Raw genomic sequence first — 14,762 nt, 5'->3', positions numbered from 1 at the left:
CCCAGGATTTCAAGCAAGACTGTAAACTGGTTGAAATAGTATTTTAAAACACGGTGAACCTTTATCCGAGACATTCCCAGCAATTGTCGGTCTGAGAGCACAAACTCTTCCTCCACCCCCCAGGTCGTATGAATTTGCTCAATTCCCACAGTGATTTGATCTCAGGTTGGACAGGGCTCGCTCTTGTTAAATAACGAGAGTTCTTGGCTCTAGGTGAAGTTTCAGGCAGCCTGACCGAGCAAAAAGGTGACTCCTTGCAACGTTCCTGCTTTAAACCCAGTTCAAATACCTTTGTTTTACATGGGAAAAGAGGCATGCCCCCCCCCCCCCAGGTGTTTCAGCCTCTCTGCACTTCACACAGATTATCGAGCAAGGCGCTGGCTGAGCACGCACACAGATACACGGGCGGCAGCGCACGGGACAGCCATTCAAAGCACCCAAGCGCAGCAATCGAGGACAGGATGGGACCAACCCAAGGCTCTTTTGGAAGCCTGACAGGCCTGCAGGCTACACCTCTGCCCAGCAGAAATACAACCCCACGGGAGGGCTGCCTCCGGTTAGCCCTGGCATCAGGCAGCTGCCGTCTAACTCCAGAGTTACATAAAGCTCCCACGGGGCCATTTGTGGGGCAAGCCAGGGATTGCTGCTGTCCCAGGGCTAACAAGCTGCTCCGAGTCCCAGCTCCTATCCAGAGGCAGGTTATTCAACCTTTTTCTCTTTGCAGCAACTTTGAGTCATCGCCCTCCAGTCCAGTAAACATTGAATTTTTACGCAGCCCAGCTGCTGGAGATAAGGCTCCAGGAAACGACGTCCAACATACCTTGATCCTGGGAGCTTAAGTCCTCTGGCTTAAGTCCTTGCTCCAGATCAGGGTCTAAAGCAGATGGGGTCCAGACAACAGCTCCAAACTGTGCCTGCCAGGGAGAGAGCAACACATCACCTCCAAGAGATTAAATAGAGCTGCTAAAATTTTGTGCAGCACATTGCTTATCTCCCCCAGCCCTCATAGGTCACAGAAGGCTCAGCCCCTGCCTGGCAGCATTCGTGCTCCCGGGAGGAGGCAAGGCAGTCCCTGGCAGAGGGCTGACACTCACCTTGCAGAGATTTGCTGCTCAGGAGCTTAACTGCAACTGCCCCTCCTTCCGCATAGAATTAAGCCAGAATTAAGACTAGCTACCACCATGGTAACACTAGCCTCCGACACGTCCCTAGGCAGCCATTTCCTCTAGGGCAAGTTGATTCATTTTAAACGAGGCAAAAGCAAATGAAAAATCCTCTTCTTAACATTTCTACTAAGGCAGGGGGAAGGAGAAGAAATAATTCCTGTTTCTTGTGCCCCTTTGCCAAACAAAATGCAAAAAGAAGTCATCTGCTCAGCACTTTACTCTGCATACACCCACCAGAGAAGCAAATCCAGAGAGCTAGGAGGCGGATGGAGCAGCAGAGCTGCCTTCCATTCTACCACGCAGCAGTCCCACGAGCACAGCCCTGCACCACACCTTCTTTTGGCTCACGGGCAGGAGTCTCACCACTGGCACAGGTAGCTCACCAGCCTGCATGCCACAGCTCCACGCACCGCAGCCGGGCGCTCAGCGGAGGTAGGCACTTGCTGTTCTTTGCAAGCCAGGTATCCCTGAACTGCACCATGAACTGCACCATGCCCATGCACGGCCCAAGCTGTCCAAACACCTCTTCCGGCATTTCCCGCATCTCTCCAGCCTGGATTCACAGCCTCAACATGGTGGCCACGAGGCACTGCTTAGCTTGCATCCAGGCTGGCAGTGTCCATCTTAAAGCAGGCACCTAACATTTCCTCGTTACCCCCCAACTTTCTCCCACTTCCCACTGACAGACAGACAAAGCATTTCAGATGGTGATCACTTTTATTGATGTAAGGTGGTACACAAACAGATCAGTTTCTATCAGCCTCTCCACCTCCCCCAGGCTCGGGGAGAAGTTGGAGGAGTGGGGGAGACAAGGGAACAGAACTGGCCTCTCACTGCAGGATGCAGAGCTAAGCGGTGGTGAAGAAGGGCAGGGGCTCCAACGAGGGAGAGTCCTGCTTCCCTAGGCAGCAGGGGGGCTGTGTGCTCGGCTCACTCCTTGGACGCCATGTGGACCATCAAGTCCACAACACGGTTGCTGTATCCATACTCGTTATCGTACCTGGGGACGGAAAGAGAAGTGCTGTCAGGACTGACCTGTTTCTTGCATCCCCTTCCTCCATTGGTCCTGCTCCTCTGCCCCATCCCACACAACTTAAACCACGCAGCTTCCCATCCACTTCCAGTAAAGAAAGTAGGAAGCATCCCATCCACCCTCCAAATAAGGGAAGGAGAAGGCTACAGTCATGTCAGTTAAGAAGCAATCTCACTCCACAAAGACTTGTAAGATGTTGGAGCCACCCTACACCTATGGATCACCCTGCATTGCCAACCTGGCAGCGATGAACAGAAGTCTGTAACTTGTAGCCAGCCCCTACTCCAGAGCCTCCCCCCCCGCCAGCCCCCAGGCTCTGCCTACCAGGAAACCAGCTTGACGAAATGGTCGTTCAGCGCAATGCCAGCACCCGCATCAAAAGTGGAGGAATGGCTGTCACCATTGAAGTCACAGGAGACAACCTGGAACAGAGGGAAAATCGTAATGTGCCCAGTTACCTACAGCCTGCATCAGAAGTGCCCAAACCAGGCTCCCAGCAAAGCTGCTCCCCATCAGAAAAATGAGGCGAGTGCCAATAACCACAGGCCAAGAGACTGGGAGTTGCCTACCTGGTCCTCTGTGTATGCCAGGATGCCCTTCAGGGGCCCATCAGCAGCAGCCTTCACCACCCTCTTAATGTCATCATACTTGGCCTGAGAAGGGACAAATGGAAGATGGTCAGATGCCAACTCACACAAAATGTCCGCCGGGAGGAGGGGAGACACATGGGAGCACTGTGGCAGCAGTCGTGCATGGCAGGTGCCAGTCTCACCAAGATCAAATCTTGGGGAAGAGGTGGATGCAGAGAGGGCAATTCCAGGTAAAAGAAGGAATTTAGAGGAAGCAGGGGCAGGTCTGGAGGTTGTCAGGGTCTTGTCCACAACACTTACTGGTTTTTCCAGACGGCAGGTCAGGTCCACAACAGAGACATTGGGGGTTGGCACACGGAAAGCCATTCCAGTAAGTTTCCTGTGAGAGACGCGAGTCAGCAGGAACCCCTCCGCCAGCCCTCCATTCTGCTAGGGACAGGTCAGAGCTGGCCCAGCACCAGCTGCCCACCTCCCGACAGCCAAGGAGGGACAGACAACACTCACCCATTCAGCTCAGGGATGACTTTTCCCACAGCCTTAGCAGCCCCAGTAGATGCTGGGATAATGTTCTGGGCAGCACCTCTGCCATCCCTCCACAGCTTCCCAGAGGGCCCATCCACCGTCTTCTGTGTGGCTGTGATGGCATGGACAGTGGTCTGGGGGAAGAGAGCACAGCAGCTAAGAACACAGCCGATACCCTCCAGAAAAAGCATCCCGGGCACCTCCTCCCCATCCCAGGGGACACGGGGAGTACAGATGCTTTTCCTCTCACGTGAGGCGACCTGTGGTTAGGGCACCCTCCTGAGCAGCAAGCTCCAGACTTACCATAAGACCCTCCACGATGCCGAAGTTGTCATGGATGACCTTGGCCAAGGGCGCCAGGCAGTTAGTAGTGCAAGAGGCATTGCTGGAGAAGAGAGAGAAGGCTCATCAGCCAGAGGCAACACACCTACGGAGGTGAGATGAGACCCCAGGCAGCTGGCGAGAACCCCAGGCCAGAGAGCATCGTCCTCTCTCCTTACCTGACAATCTTCAGAGACTTGTCATACTTGTCATGGTTGACACCCATCACAAACATGGGAGCATCAGCTGAGGGGGCAGAGATGATAACACGCTTAGCACCACCCTTCAGGTGAGCCTGGAAAAAAAAAAAGAGGAGATTAGATCACCCAGAATCCCTCTACCAGCTCACTTCTTCAGACAACCTCTTCTCCCTCCCAGCCCCATCTTGAGCAACGCTGTACATGGTGTTGTGCCCCAAGGGCAAGAGCAGCAGCACCCCTCTTCTTTTGGGTGTGGCATACTCACCCCGGCCTTTTCCATGGTGGTGAAGACACCAGTGGACTCCACAACGTACTCAGCACCAGCATCTCCCCACTTGATGTTGCTGGGGTCACGCCTGAGGAGGGACAAAACTGTAAGAGCTGCTCCGTGCGACACCTGCTTCCACCCTCCGGAGGGGCGAGAGGGAGAGAGATACTTACTCCTGGAAGATGGTGATAGCATTCCCGTTAATCACGAGTTTCCCATTCTCAGCCTTGACAGTGCCCCGGAAGTGACCGTGAGTAGAGTCATATTTGAACATGTAAACCTAGCAAGGAGAGAGGGAGGGCAAGGTCAGGCACCCCGGCTGCCATCTCCCCCAGCCCTGCTCTGCCCGCGCCGCAGCCTCGGCTCCCCACCTCCTCGGTGACCTTGTCCAAGCGCTGCGCTTGGCTCTGCCGCACCTCCCAGCCCTCTGCCTCTACCCCACACCCGGTTTTCCCGGGAAGCTACTAGAAGAGAGCCAGAGGAGCCCTACTCACAGAGGCCCGGAGGGGGCACTGCGAGGCAACTCACCATGTAGTTCAGATCAATGAAGGGATCGTTGATGGCCACCACTTGGACCTTCCCAGAGAGGATGGCGGCCCGGGTGACCAGGCGGCCGATGCGGCCAAATCTGAGGGGAGAGAGACAGGGGTGAGAGGGCGCAACGGGGAACCTGCCGGGCCGGGCACATCCCGCCGCCTTCCCCCGGGAGCATCCGCCGCTCCCTGCCCGGCGGGGCGGGAGGGAGCGCAGCAGCCGCGTCCAAAGGCCGCATCGCCTCGGTTAACGATTAAGAGCGACCCCCCGCAGCAGAAAGGTCAAGCGCTAAATTTACTGAGCGCCCCGGGGATCCGGTTACTCCTCGGGGCCGGCGGGAGAAGGTCACGGTCCCCCCCCCGGGGCCGCCGACACACGATCCACCGGCCGACCTTTCGGCGGGGGGTGCCGGCGGGGTGCGGGGACCCCCGGGGCGGGGGGGGGGGGCGGCGGGCAGCGGCGGCGCTTCCGGGGTGAGTCACCCCGAATCCGCAGGGAAGTGACTCAGCGGCCCGCCCTGCCCCGGCCCCTCAGCCCGCCCCGGGGGGCGACGGCGGCGCGGGACCGGCGGGGCGCACCCCCCCGCCCTTGAGGCGACCTTCTCCCCGCCCCGCCGGGCCCCTCCCGGTGCCGCAGACGCGCCGCTCACCCGTTGACTCCGACTTTCACCATCTTCGCTTCTTCGGGATGTTCCTGCGGGCAGAAACCGACCGTGAGGCGCCCGCAGCGGGGATGAGGGCGGGGGGGGGGGGAGACGGCCGCCGCCCCGCGCACCGTTAACGTCTTACCCACCGCCGGGGGAGGGAACCAGGGGGGCGCACGCGCTCCGAACCCGCCCCCCCCCCCCTCAGGCGGTCACCCCCCCCCCCCGCCGCGTCACCGCTCCCCTCACACACACCCACACCCCCCCCCCGCCGCCTCCATCTTGCAGCGCTCCGCACCGCCTTTGTGCCCGCCGGCCACGCGGCCCCGCTCCGCCCGGGGGCTGCCGCCCGCCGCCCCCCCCCCCCCCCCCCGCCCCCGGGCGGGGGGGTGTGAGGGGCCCCGGGTGGGGGGTGTGAGGGGGCCCCCCCTTCCCCCGCGCATCTCCCCCCCCCGCCCGTCCGTTACCTGCCGCCTCTAAGCCGCCCCGGCGCGCAGTGAGAAGGTGGCGCAGCGCCGCTCCGCCGCCCTTTATACCCGCCGAGGGGAAGGGCTGAGGCCCGCCCCGCCGGGCCGGCGCCGAATGGCAGCGCGGGGGCCGGGCCGGGCTACGTGCGGCCGCGCTGCGGGTGCGGCTGCCTCGGCACCCCCCTACCCCCCCCGTAACAAAGGCCCCGGGAAGGGGGGGGGGGCCGCAACGGTCCCCACGGAGCGGGGGGTGCGCGGGGCGCCGAGCCACCCCGGGCCGGGGGGCGGTGAGGGGGGCCCCGGTGCCGGAGGAAGCCGGGTCCTGGCCCTGCGGCGGGGGGTGCCCCCAGGGCGGGGAAGGGCCCCCGGTGGCGGCCGGAGAGGGGGTGGCTGCCGCCAGCGCCCCGGGGAACGGCGTGCGCTGCTTTCACCTGCTAACAAAGGGGAGACCCCCCCCCCCCGGCTGCGGCCCGCGCCCCTCTCCCAGCGCGCCCCGCTCCCCCAGCATGGCGGAGAGGGCGAAGGGGCCGCAGAGATGCTGCGGACCCCCCGAGGGAGCGGCGGGTCCCCAAGCGCCTCCCGTTCCCCTGGCTGGGAGCTCTCTCACCCCCACGCTGGGGACCCCCAGCCTGTCTTTGGCTCCCCAGGTGGGTTTAGCCAGGCGTGCTCTGGATGGGGCAGCCGGCCCGGCCGCCTCACCGGCAGGCCACGCGCCGCAGCGTGAGCACCATCTTAATGAGGCACTGCGGCACTGCTGCTACCCGCGGGACGTGATGGCGGAAATCCTGCCCGTCCGCCGCCTCGGCCCGCCTTCGCCAGCCGCCTGCGAGGAGGGAGTGCTCCCCACATGGCTGCCGCCACTGCCGGGCCTGCCGCCCCCCCATGCCGGGCTCCCTCTCTGAGCCGTGCCAGCCTGCATCCCCCCGGCTTGGTGCAGGGCTTTGCACAGCCCAGGCGCTGCGGGACAAACCCGCGTTAGGCACGAGGCTCAGAGCGTGCCGGAAAGCCTCCCATCCTTAGGGAGGGGGACCTGGAGGAAGGTGTGGGGATGCAGATCCGGGCTGGCAGGGGGTGTTGGGAGCAGGCCTGCCCCTCAGGCTGCTCGGCTGAGCCGGGCTGCAGCTGGGCTCGGAGGATGAGGAGGGAGGAGAAGGCTGGGGGAGCCACGCAGGTACCGGGGCGGGGGGCAGAGAGGGGTCACGCAGCTCTAACGTAACCCAACTCTCCTTCTAATGCTGCTATTCCCGGTGCTGCCGAGGGGCTGGCGGCTAAGTTTAGCCCTGGCTGAGGTTACGACCTTTTCTTAAAGGCCAGGGGATGATGGCTCGCGTGGTACAGTGGCGGGGCTGGAGGGGTGCGAGCCCGTGCCGGGGTTCGTGGCGCCCCGGCTGCAGCTCGCCGAGGGGCCGGGGCGTCTCTCGGGGGCAGCTCCTGCACAAACAGGAGGCCCCTGTGTTTGCTCGGCAAACACCGCAGCGCCGGGCGCCCTGTGCCGGGGGGCAGAGTGCGGCTGGGATGAGCCAATGCGGCCTTTCTGCCCCCATGCCCGTCCCGCGGTCAATACCTCACCCGCCGCCCCCCCCCTCGCCACGGCCCTGGCAGCGCCGTGCTGCAACCGTGCGTGCCGCCCGGCCCACCCGGAATGGCGGCGCACACCCAACATGGCCCCGCGCGTGGGGGGCGGTGGGCCCTGCCGCCATCTCCCGGCCTGCCCCCGCTGCCAGCCCCTCGCCCCTGCGTGGCCCCCCGGCCTACGGGCAGCCACGGCCTCTCGCGGAAGCGCTGCCGCCGAGCTCGGATGCGGCAATTAGTACAGCTCTGTTTAATAAGCAAGCGAGTCCTCAAGCACGGAGAGGAGGAAGGGGGCTGCCAGCGGAGCAGGGGTCCTGTGGCCGAGGGGCAATCGCAGAGCCGGGCAGCTCCTCCTCGTAACGCTGCGCTGCTTCCCTGCCGTCGCTGCTTCTCCTTCGGGGCAGGAGCTTCATGGTTTCGGCCGCCGGCACGCCGTGCTGGTTCCCAAGCCGGTGCTGCGGGCGCCTGCGTCTCCTCCGGCTGTGGAGAAGCAGGGCTGGTGAGCCGCCCAGCGGCGTGCAGCCTGCCGGCTCTCGTGCCCCATGGTAGCACGGGTGGTCCCGTGTCCCAGCCTTCGCCCCGGCCGCAGGCAGGTAGTGGCCCCACAGCCCCCATCCCCTCGCTCCCGGTCCTCCCCACCACCCATGCTCTCAGGTCTCCCCTTACTTCTGCCCAGCCCGCTAGCTCGAGCCCTCACTGCTGGCCCCTCTCACCGTGGAGCCCCTCCAAGGCTAGCACCCCAAACCGCTGAAGGTCCCGATCCGGTCCAGTTTCAGCCCAAAGCAGCCCCTGGGCATGGCCTTCCAGGCCCAGTCTCCAGGCAGAGCCCACCTGCGGCTGGCGAGGGTCTTGCGCCAGAGAGAGGGACGGGCAGCTCTAGCCGCAGACGGAAGGAAGGGGAGGGTGGAGGAGAGCAACTGGGGGCCAAAGCTGGACCCCTCCTTCGTGTCCTCTTCGGCCAGCGAGGACTCAGGCTCCAGGGGCAGCAGCTGGGAAAGGAGCATCTGGGATAAACAAAGAGGTGAGGGGGGTGAGAGTGGAGTTGCCAGCGCTTTCGGTGATAAAGCATTGTACCCCCTTGTACCCCACTGCCCACCCCTTCCCTAGGGCTCGGGCAGGACATAAAACGGTGCCTGCAGACAGGCACTGTGCCTGTGACGTTGCATCCAGACACAGGGAAGGGCTAGACCGCCAGCTCCTGCAGCCTGACACGATTTTGCTGTCCAAAAGAGCAGGCAGCTGCTGTGAGCCTCTGCCCTTGTCAAACTGTACCCCCACCCCACACTTGGAAGGTAACTGAGGCTTCAGTCCTTCCTCCTTTTGCTGATGCTGAGCACCTCCGTGTGCTCAGGCTGCTGCGTGGCATTTCTTTTTCTCCAGAGGGCTGGTGGGGGGGACGGGCCTGCCCCAAATACCTGCTGCTAAAGATGAGGGGGAGGCAGGAGCAGCATCGCCGCGGGAACAGGTGTGAGGAAGGGGGGCTCCCCAACTGCTGGGAATCCTCTGGGATATCTGTGCAGGCAGGCACCCCCGGCACTGCCGGCAGCCTCCGGCTGTAGGGAGGCGAGGGTCGGGAGGTGCACTGGGCGCAGCGGAGGCATGGCGTGGCTGCCCAGGGAAGCAGCCTGCGGTAGCCGTTCCACATCTGTCCCTCACGTGGGTGCTGAGCTAAGGCTGAAGATGCCTTTGTGCAGCTCTTTTCGGTAGCGAGTTAATTGAAGCGGACACGGGCATCTTCAGCGAGGAGTGAAAGCGGTGAGTCATAGCAGGATCAGTCTTGTGATTTTAGTTCACGTCCTAACTACTTCCCTGTAGCTTTCCCAGGGTGACATGAAGGCAAGGTGTTGGGGCTCACCTTAAGGTTTGGGTAAGAGGGAGCTGGGCAGATTTGGAAGCCAAAATATTGCTGCTGTAACTGCTGAGGGTAAAAGATGTACCCAAGTGAAGAGGCCCTTAGCTGGCATCCTGACAGGGGCTCTTGGTCTTGAAGAGGGGCTACTGGGGGCTAGTACTGAGCTTAGGAGTGAAAATCCCGACCTAACAGGATGCGCCTTCCCTCTGAAACGTCAGAACCAGGACACTGAACATGATGAGCGACACGACTGTAATTTCTGGTGGCTGCTGACACAGGGAGGAGTTAGACGGGACCAGTCTCTTTACCCTTAAAGGGCTCTGCGGGCAACATGGGGAGTCTGCTGCTTTCTAATGCTGGTGCCCCTTAGGAGCTGGGTTATAAAGATACAGCCACCCTAGAACTGAGGCTGTTGGACCGAAGGGGAGGGAGCAGTGAGAATAGACAGCAGCCTCCGGTAGCTGGAATTTGGGACCCCACTCATTCCAGGTTCAAGCACGACCTCCCCAAATTGCCCCTCCACTCCTGAAAACTCCCTCAGCTCTCTCCCAGCCCCTCCTACCTGTAGCCTCTGTCCTGGCAAGGACACAGTCTGAACGCTGGCAGAGAGCAGAACTAAGAGGAGGAAAAGTGAGCAAGGCCACGACCGGAGCCCCGGCATCTTCTCCTTCTCCCAGGGTTTGCGGGAGGCGAGGTAGGACCTGCAGCATCCGTGTCAGATGCAGTCCCTAGCCCCTCTTTGCCTTTATAGCTTTGGTTCTGGCAGGCGCCTGGCCCCCAGCTCCCTGCTGAACCACCCCCCGGAGCTCCTTAACCTTTCAGCCCTTTTGTCCAGGGTGATATATTTCAGGGTGAGCTCAGCAAGACCCCTTCCCCTAAAGAAAAAGGACACAAAGGTGTTTACTGAGTGTCTGGGAAGACAAATGTGAGTTGAGCTGCTGCTGGCCAGGACCTGGAGGTATCTGTCAGGGTCAGGAATGGGGTGACACTTCGAAACACGTCCCGAAGAAAGATATTGAAGGCTGCATTGTATAGCAATATTGAACATACTCCTCGTAGGCAGAGTGCTGTTAATGCTATTTCTCTAATCAGCGTGAGCATGAACTAGCGGTAGTCGCACTGCTGGCTGCACAGAGCTGACACAAACCCAGCTCTGTGACAATACAGGCTTTCGTTTTTCATATTTCTATCTTGTTGAGCTGGTTGGCCTGGGAATGAAGAGCTCTCGCAGCAAAGGTGTGTGAATTCCAGCACTAACTCTACGGGATTTGTAGCGGTGATGGGAGCATGGGTCTAGTACCGGCGGGCATATAACTTGCAGGCTGGTTGTCCTGAGTCACTCAACGTACACCATCTGGAGGGCTGGGCTGAGTTTCCAGAGGAACCAGCACAGAAAAGAGCTCGTCGAGGCTCAGCTCGCACTTTCTCAAGCTCAGGCGCACAATGGAAGTGGGACAGCGAGGAGCAGATTTCTACCTCCTAAATCTTCTGGCCGTTAGTTCCCCCCCTTTATTTACCTCTCCCATTTTACTGTAGTTTCTCACCAGCTGAACAAGGCAATGAGGTCACTGTTTGGAGATCAGGGTGCAGAAGTCAGCCTGGGTGTGAAGACAGAAACTAATCAGGAAAGTTTGTCAGGGGAGAGGAATGGGGGGGCTGTACCCCCGCACAGGATTAGTGCTGGGTGTGCGGGGTGAGTTTAGTAACACCTTAAACTTCCCTTTCTTCAGTATCGTCACACAAAGCGATTGGGACAAAACCTGACAGCAGTGTTCTACTGCCTGCTTTTTGCCTTTTTTTTTTAAGGAAACAAGACAATTAGGGGGAAAAAAGAAAAGTCTCTTGCAGAGATAACAGAAGTCACAGTTCAGATATTTGCCCTGTCTTACTTTCCCTCCTTCCCTGCCTTCCTTCCAAGCATTTTCCACTTGCAGATGCAGATTTGTGGGTCCCTTTTTGCCTTGCCCAAGGTGCCAGAAAGTTTTATGAACAGTTTTGCATCCAGCCTGTGAAAAGAGTGGGGCTTCAGTCTGGAGCACTGATGATGGAAGCAGGAGAGACTTTGCACAGGCAGGGTAGTGGTGAGGGCATCCAGGTATGTTGGCTCCACCTGACACCCGTGACGCATGGGTGGTGCTGGTTCCAGAGCAATGCTCTGGTGACCCTGTCTGGCAGTCCCCTGTCACCCCCTTGCCTGGCGCAGCTCTCCGGGGCATGCCAGCACACGGAGGGGCTCCCGGGGTCCCGGCTAACAGCCTCCACCCAGACATTTCATGGAGGGCAAGATTACTTTTGTACCAGCCTTTTAAACCACAAAGTGCAGGTGACAGCTGGAGAGTCACGGGACGTGCCGTTCGCGTGGGCATTCAGACAGGGTTCCTGGGCGCAACCAGAGCGCACGATGTCTGTGCACAGCCAGCCCCTCCGTGTGCTGGATGCGGTGGGGTACGGAGCTTTGCGGTGTGAAAGTTTCGAGGGGTGGGAAAGAGAGGACGGAGGATGGGAAGCGAGTACGTGTTCATCCCACATGCAAGATGTCTCAGAGAAGGCTGTTCTGTACTTCCTAGTCACATTCGACCATCCAGAAGCAGCTGAGTCAGTCTGCTAGAGTATTCATGCTCCCGGCAAGACAGCCGCAGGCAGATGCATCTCAGGTTGAACACACCGGTTCCAGGAGTCAGCTCTTCCCTGAGCAAAAGGTAAGTACAAAAGCAACAACGCTTTGGTTTTGATACAGAATGTAGTGGTGGTTTGATCTGGCATCCCTTGAATGTGGTGGCCCCGTACTGCAAGAATACCAGAAATGTGTTGGGCAACTTCTCCGAATTCCAGCCCACTTGCACGCAGACTGAGCCCTGCAGGGATGGACAGGCTCTGAGCTCTCAAGTGACAGGTCCCCTCCTCGGGTCCGGCAAAAGCTGGGGCTAGCAGCAAGGAAGGAGTCATCACTGTCCCGTGCCAAGCAAGAAACACCAGGTACTGTAGAAAATTTGCAAGTTTTCTTGCAAATTTTGCAAATCCAGCAAAGCCTGGATAAATTGCAGGTGCTTAACGACTCAGGTGCCGTGAAGTTGCAGCTGTCTGTGTCCCAGATCCTTGCTGGGACTGCAGTAGAACTGAATAGTTGCTCTGACACGCCCTGGCACTGACTGCGAAGTGAAAAGGCTTTGGCAGACGGTGAGTCCCCGATTGCCCCAGTTTTCTCAGACTCAAATAGGTTATTGTCCTTTCCTCTCTGGTGCTAACAAGTTTTCTCTGTAAATCTCTTCCCTCTCTGATGCTGGGGCACTGATTCTAGAGCTTGCAAGACCACCAGAAAAGTGGTCTCCTGCTGAATTACCATCAGTCTTTTACAAACAGTTGCAAAGGAAAGAAGCAGGGCAACCGGAGAGCGGGAGGAGTAGGAACTGGGTGAAGCACCCTCGGGGAACACCCCCCCGGCCCACGGTGATGGAAAGGGCTGATGTTTGCCGCAGGCTCTAGAAGCAAGGACAATATTCATGTTGCTCCCCTGGTACCACGTGCAGGAGTCTGGAGCTTACTGTGGTCAGGAGTCCCTCAGAGAACTGACACACCACTGGTGTTGGCACTGAGTAATCCCACCGCCCCAGAAGCAGATTACTCCCAGATTACTCCTTCAGTAGCAATTCCTGGTCATCACGGCAGCTGCTGAAACAGCTGCTTGCAAGGAACAAAAAGGCAGCAGCCCCTGTGTCGCTGTTCAAACCCCTCTGGGTTTTTGCTTCATCTTTGCAGGACTTCCTTTGTCCGTGACGCAGGATTGCCAGGAGAGGCCAGTGAGCAGAGGGGGATGCTCCACGTGAACAGCCGGCAGAAAGGGACCAAGAGGAGCTTCCGCTCACTGACCTTCCACTTGCACTTGACCAGGCAGCACCGTGCCCAGGAAGGAGCAGAAGACAGACAGCAAAGCAGCGAAGGAGCCACCGCATCGTCCAGTCATTGACTGCCAAACCCTCCTTCCGCCTCCGAAAGGTGGCTGGGCGGCTCTCCTGAAGGAAGAAGTTTAACCGCTTGTAGGGGAAAAGCATGGCCTGAAGGAAAGTCAATGCTTAGTTTTATGGTCACCTTGTTTCCTCCATCCACCCATTCATATCTCCCTCACTGCAGTATTGTCACCATATGATCTCATATATGTGCAAGATTCACCACAGACTTGTGAAGCCTTGAGCCTAAGTAGAAATCCATATATGCTGTCCTTTTTTTCATTCCCATTTGCGAGACTATGTGTTGTATTTACTGTCAGCGCCATAGCCGCTGCCTCTGTTGCCTGTAGCCTTCACTGAGCATTTTAGCAGGGAGGACAGGCAAGAGGGACAATATTGCTGTAGCTTTCTGATCTTTGTATTTCACGCGGTTGTCCTGTTCTTGGCAGGGTGCTCTGGATTTGGGGGGGGTTACATTGGTACCTGGCTATTACGCTGCAAGGGGGACTCGAGGGCGGTGTTCGGTCCACATGTCCCAGCCCAGTAAATACACCCGTCATCCCATCATTCCCTCCTCTGCTTGTTTCTACAAGCATCTAACACGTTTATGTCCGTTCAGATACTAGCATTAAAAAAAACCCCATATTCCCAGGCCCATGTAAAGGTATCCAATTTCTAATGCTTTTGTTTTTTTTTTTTTAAATAGGAATCAAAATAAACTACAGTGGTCTTTCATTACTGGTTACGCAGCCAGGCCAGAACTACTTGCTGGCAAACCACGGGTGACCACGACGACTGCAGGAACTTGGTAGAGCCTCGGAGACAGAGAATGCAGAAGACCTGCAGGAACCTGCTGACAGGAGGACCCTTCCGATTCCTGCCCAGCTAGTCGCTAGTCTGCTTTCTAGGCAACTGACAGGCAAGAGGAAATAATTCTGTCCTAATAGCTCTGGGACAAATGCCAATTTGCCTGTGAGACAGGAGGTTAAAGGTTGTTTATGCGATTAACACAAATTCAGATTTAGGGCACTTCATGTTCACATGGCAGTCCAAGGAGCACCACAACTGACTCAAACACTGATGTGGCATTCCTGGAAGGAAAGAGCTTAAGTGCCAGTCTTACTTGAAACATAACTGGATTAGCAGCAAATACGTTCCAAAAAGCACAGCGAAACAAGCAATGTTACCACATACTTGGTAACTTGAGCAAAGCAGAGTTAGGCAAAGATAATTCTAGTTTTTATGTGTTTTTTTTCTCCAAAACTTTTAAAAAATTGTATTTTTTCCTACTCACTTTGCATATTCTCTGTTGAGGCACTCTAGCAATAGTCTAAGTCAACCTTCCTCTCTCTCTCTCTTCCCTCACCCCCCCAATCCCTCAACTCTTCTTTGAGGAGATCTGTACAAGAAAGGGATGTGGGTAACTTCCCTGCTGGGCTTTGCCAGGCAAGAGCATCAAAAAGTATCAAACATAATCGGTTCTGTCTTCAGGGAAGGTGGACACTGTACTTATAACCACCTACAGAAGGGGAAGGGAAGGAACATTTTCTACTCAGTGGTTAGTTTGGCTCTTCTTAGAAAGACCTTCTTCCAAAGATTTTGTTTTTTGTTTTGTTTAATCAGAGCAGCTTACTTTCATCTGCAAAGCCA

At 58.1% G+C, this 14,762-nt stretch overlaps 2 protein-coding genes across 2 annotated transcripts; both read right to left on the bottom strand.

The window, feature by feature from the left end:
- Window positions 1-1,864: 1,864 nt before the first annotated feature.
- Window positions 1,865-5,781, bottom strand: GAPDH (glyceraldehyde-3-phosphate dehydrogenase). Its single transcript, XM_059824794.1, has 12 exons — window positions 5,745-5,781; window positions 5,284-5,327; window positions 4,629-4,728; window positions 4,274-4,380; window positions 4,098-4,188; window positions 3,812-3,927; window positions 3,615-3,696; window positions 3,294-3,445; window positions 3,090-3,168; window positions 2,769-2,852; window positions 2,524-2,621; window positions 1,865-2,166 (listed from the first exon to the last, which is right to left on the bottom strand). The coding sequence occupies exons 2-12, from the start codon at window positions 5,304-5,306 to the stop codon at window positions 2,097-2,099; spliced, it is 1,002 nt and encodes a 333-aa protein (XP_059680777.1). The 5' UTR covers window positions 5,307-5,327; window positions 5,745-5,781; the 3' UTR covers window positions 1,865-2,096.
- A 2,266-nt stretch (window positions 5,782-8,047) lies between these two features.
- Window positions 8,048-9,829, bottom strand: LOC132318049 (C-type natriuretic peptide 2-like). The gene is made up of 2 exons (XM_059824208.1): window positions 9,731-9,829; window positions 8,048-8,320 (listed from the first exon to the last, which is right to left on the bottom strand). The coding sequence occupies exons 1-2, from the start codon at window positions 9,827-9,829 to the stop codon at window positions 8,048-8,050; spliced, it is 372 nt and encodes a 123-aa protein (XP_059680191.1).
- Window positions 9,830-14,762: the final 4,933 nt, after the last annotated feature.

This window comes from Gavia stellata, chromosome 1 (genome assembly GCF_030936135.1).
Source record: "Gavia stellata isolate bGavSte3 chromosome 1, bGavSte3.hap2, whole genome shotgun sequence".
Classification (NCBI taxonomy): Eukaryota; Metazoa; Chordata; class Aves; order Gaviiformes; family Gaviidae; genus Gavia; species Gavia stellata.
The sequence above is the reverse complement of the archived record's forward strand: the minus strand, read 5'-3'. Positions and strand labels throughout refer to the sequence as shown.

Bases quoted from the DNA above. Each gene is read 5' to 3' on its own strand.
- GAPDH (XM_059824794.1), bottom strand. From the start codon at position 5,306: ATGGTGAAAGTCGGAGTCAACGG. The intron at 4,189-4,273 runs GTAAGTATCTCT...GTCCCTCCTCAG, and splicing joins GCTATCACCATCTTCCAGGA to GCGTGACCCCAGCAACATCA. The intron at 2,622-2,768 runs GTAGGCAACTCC...CCTCTGTTCCAG, and splicing joins TGGCATACACAGAGGACCAG to GTTGTCTCCTGTGACTTCAA.
- LOC132318049 (XM_059824208.1), bottom strand. From the start codon at position 9,829: ATGCCGGGGCTCCGGTCGTGGCCTTGCTCACTTTTCCTCCTCTTAGTT. The intron at 8,321-9,730 runs GTAGGAGGGGCT...TGTTTATCCCAG, and splicing joins TGCCAGGACAGAGGCTACAG to ATGCTCCTTTCCCAGCTGCT.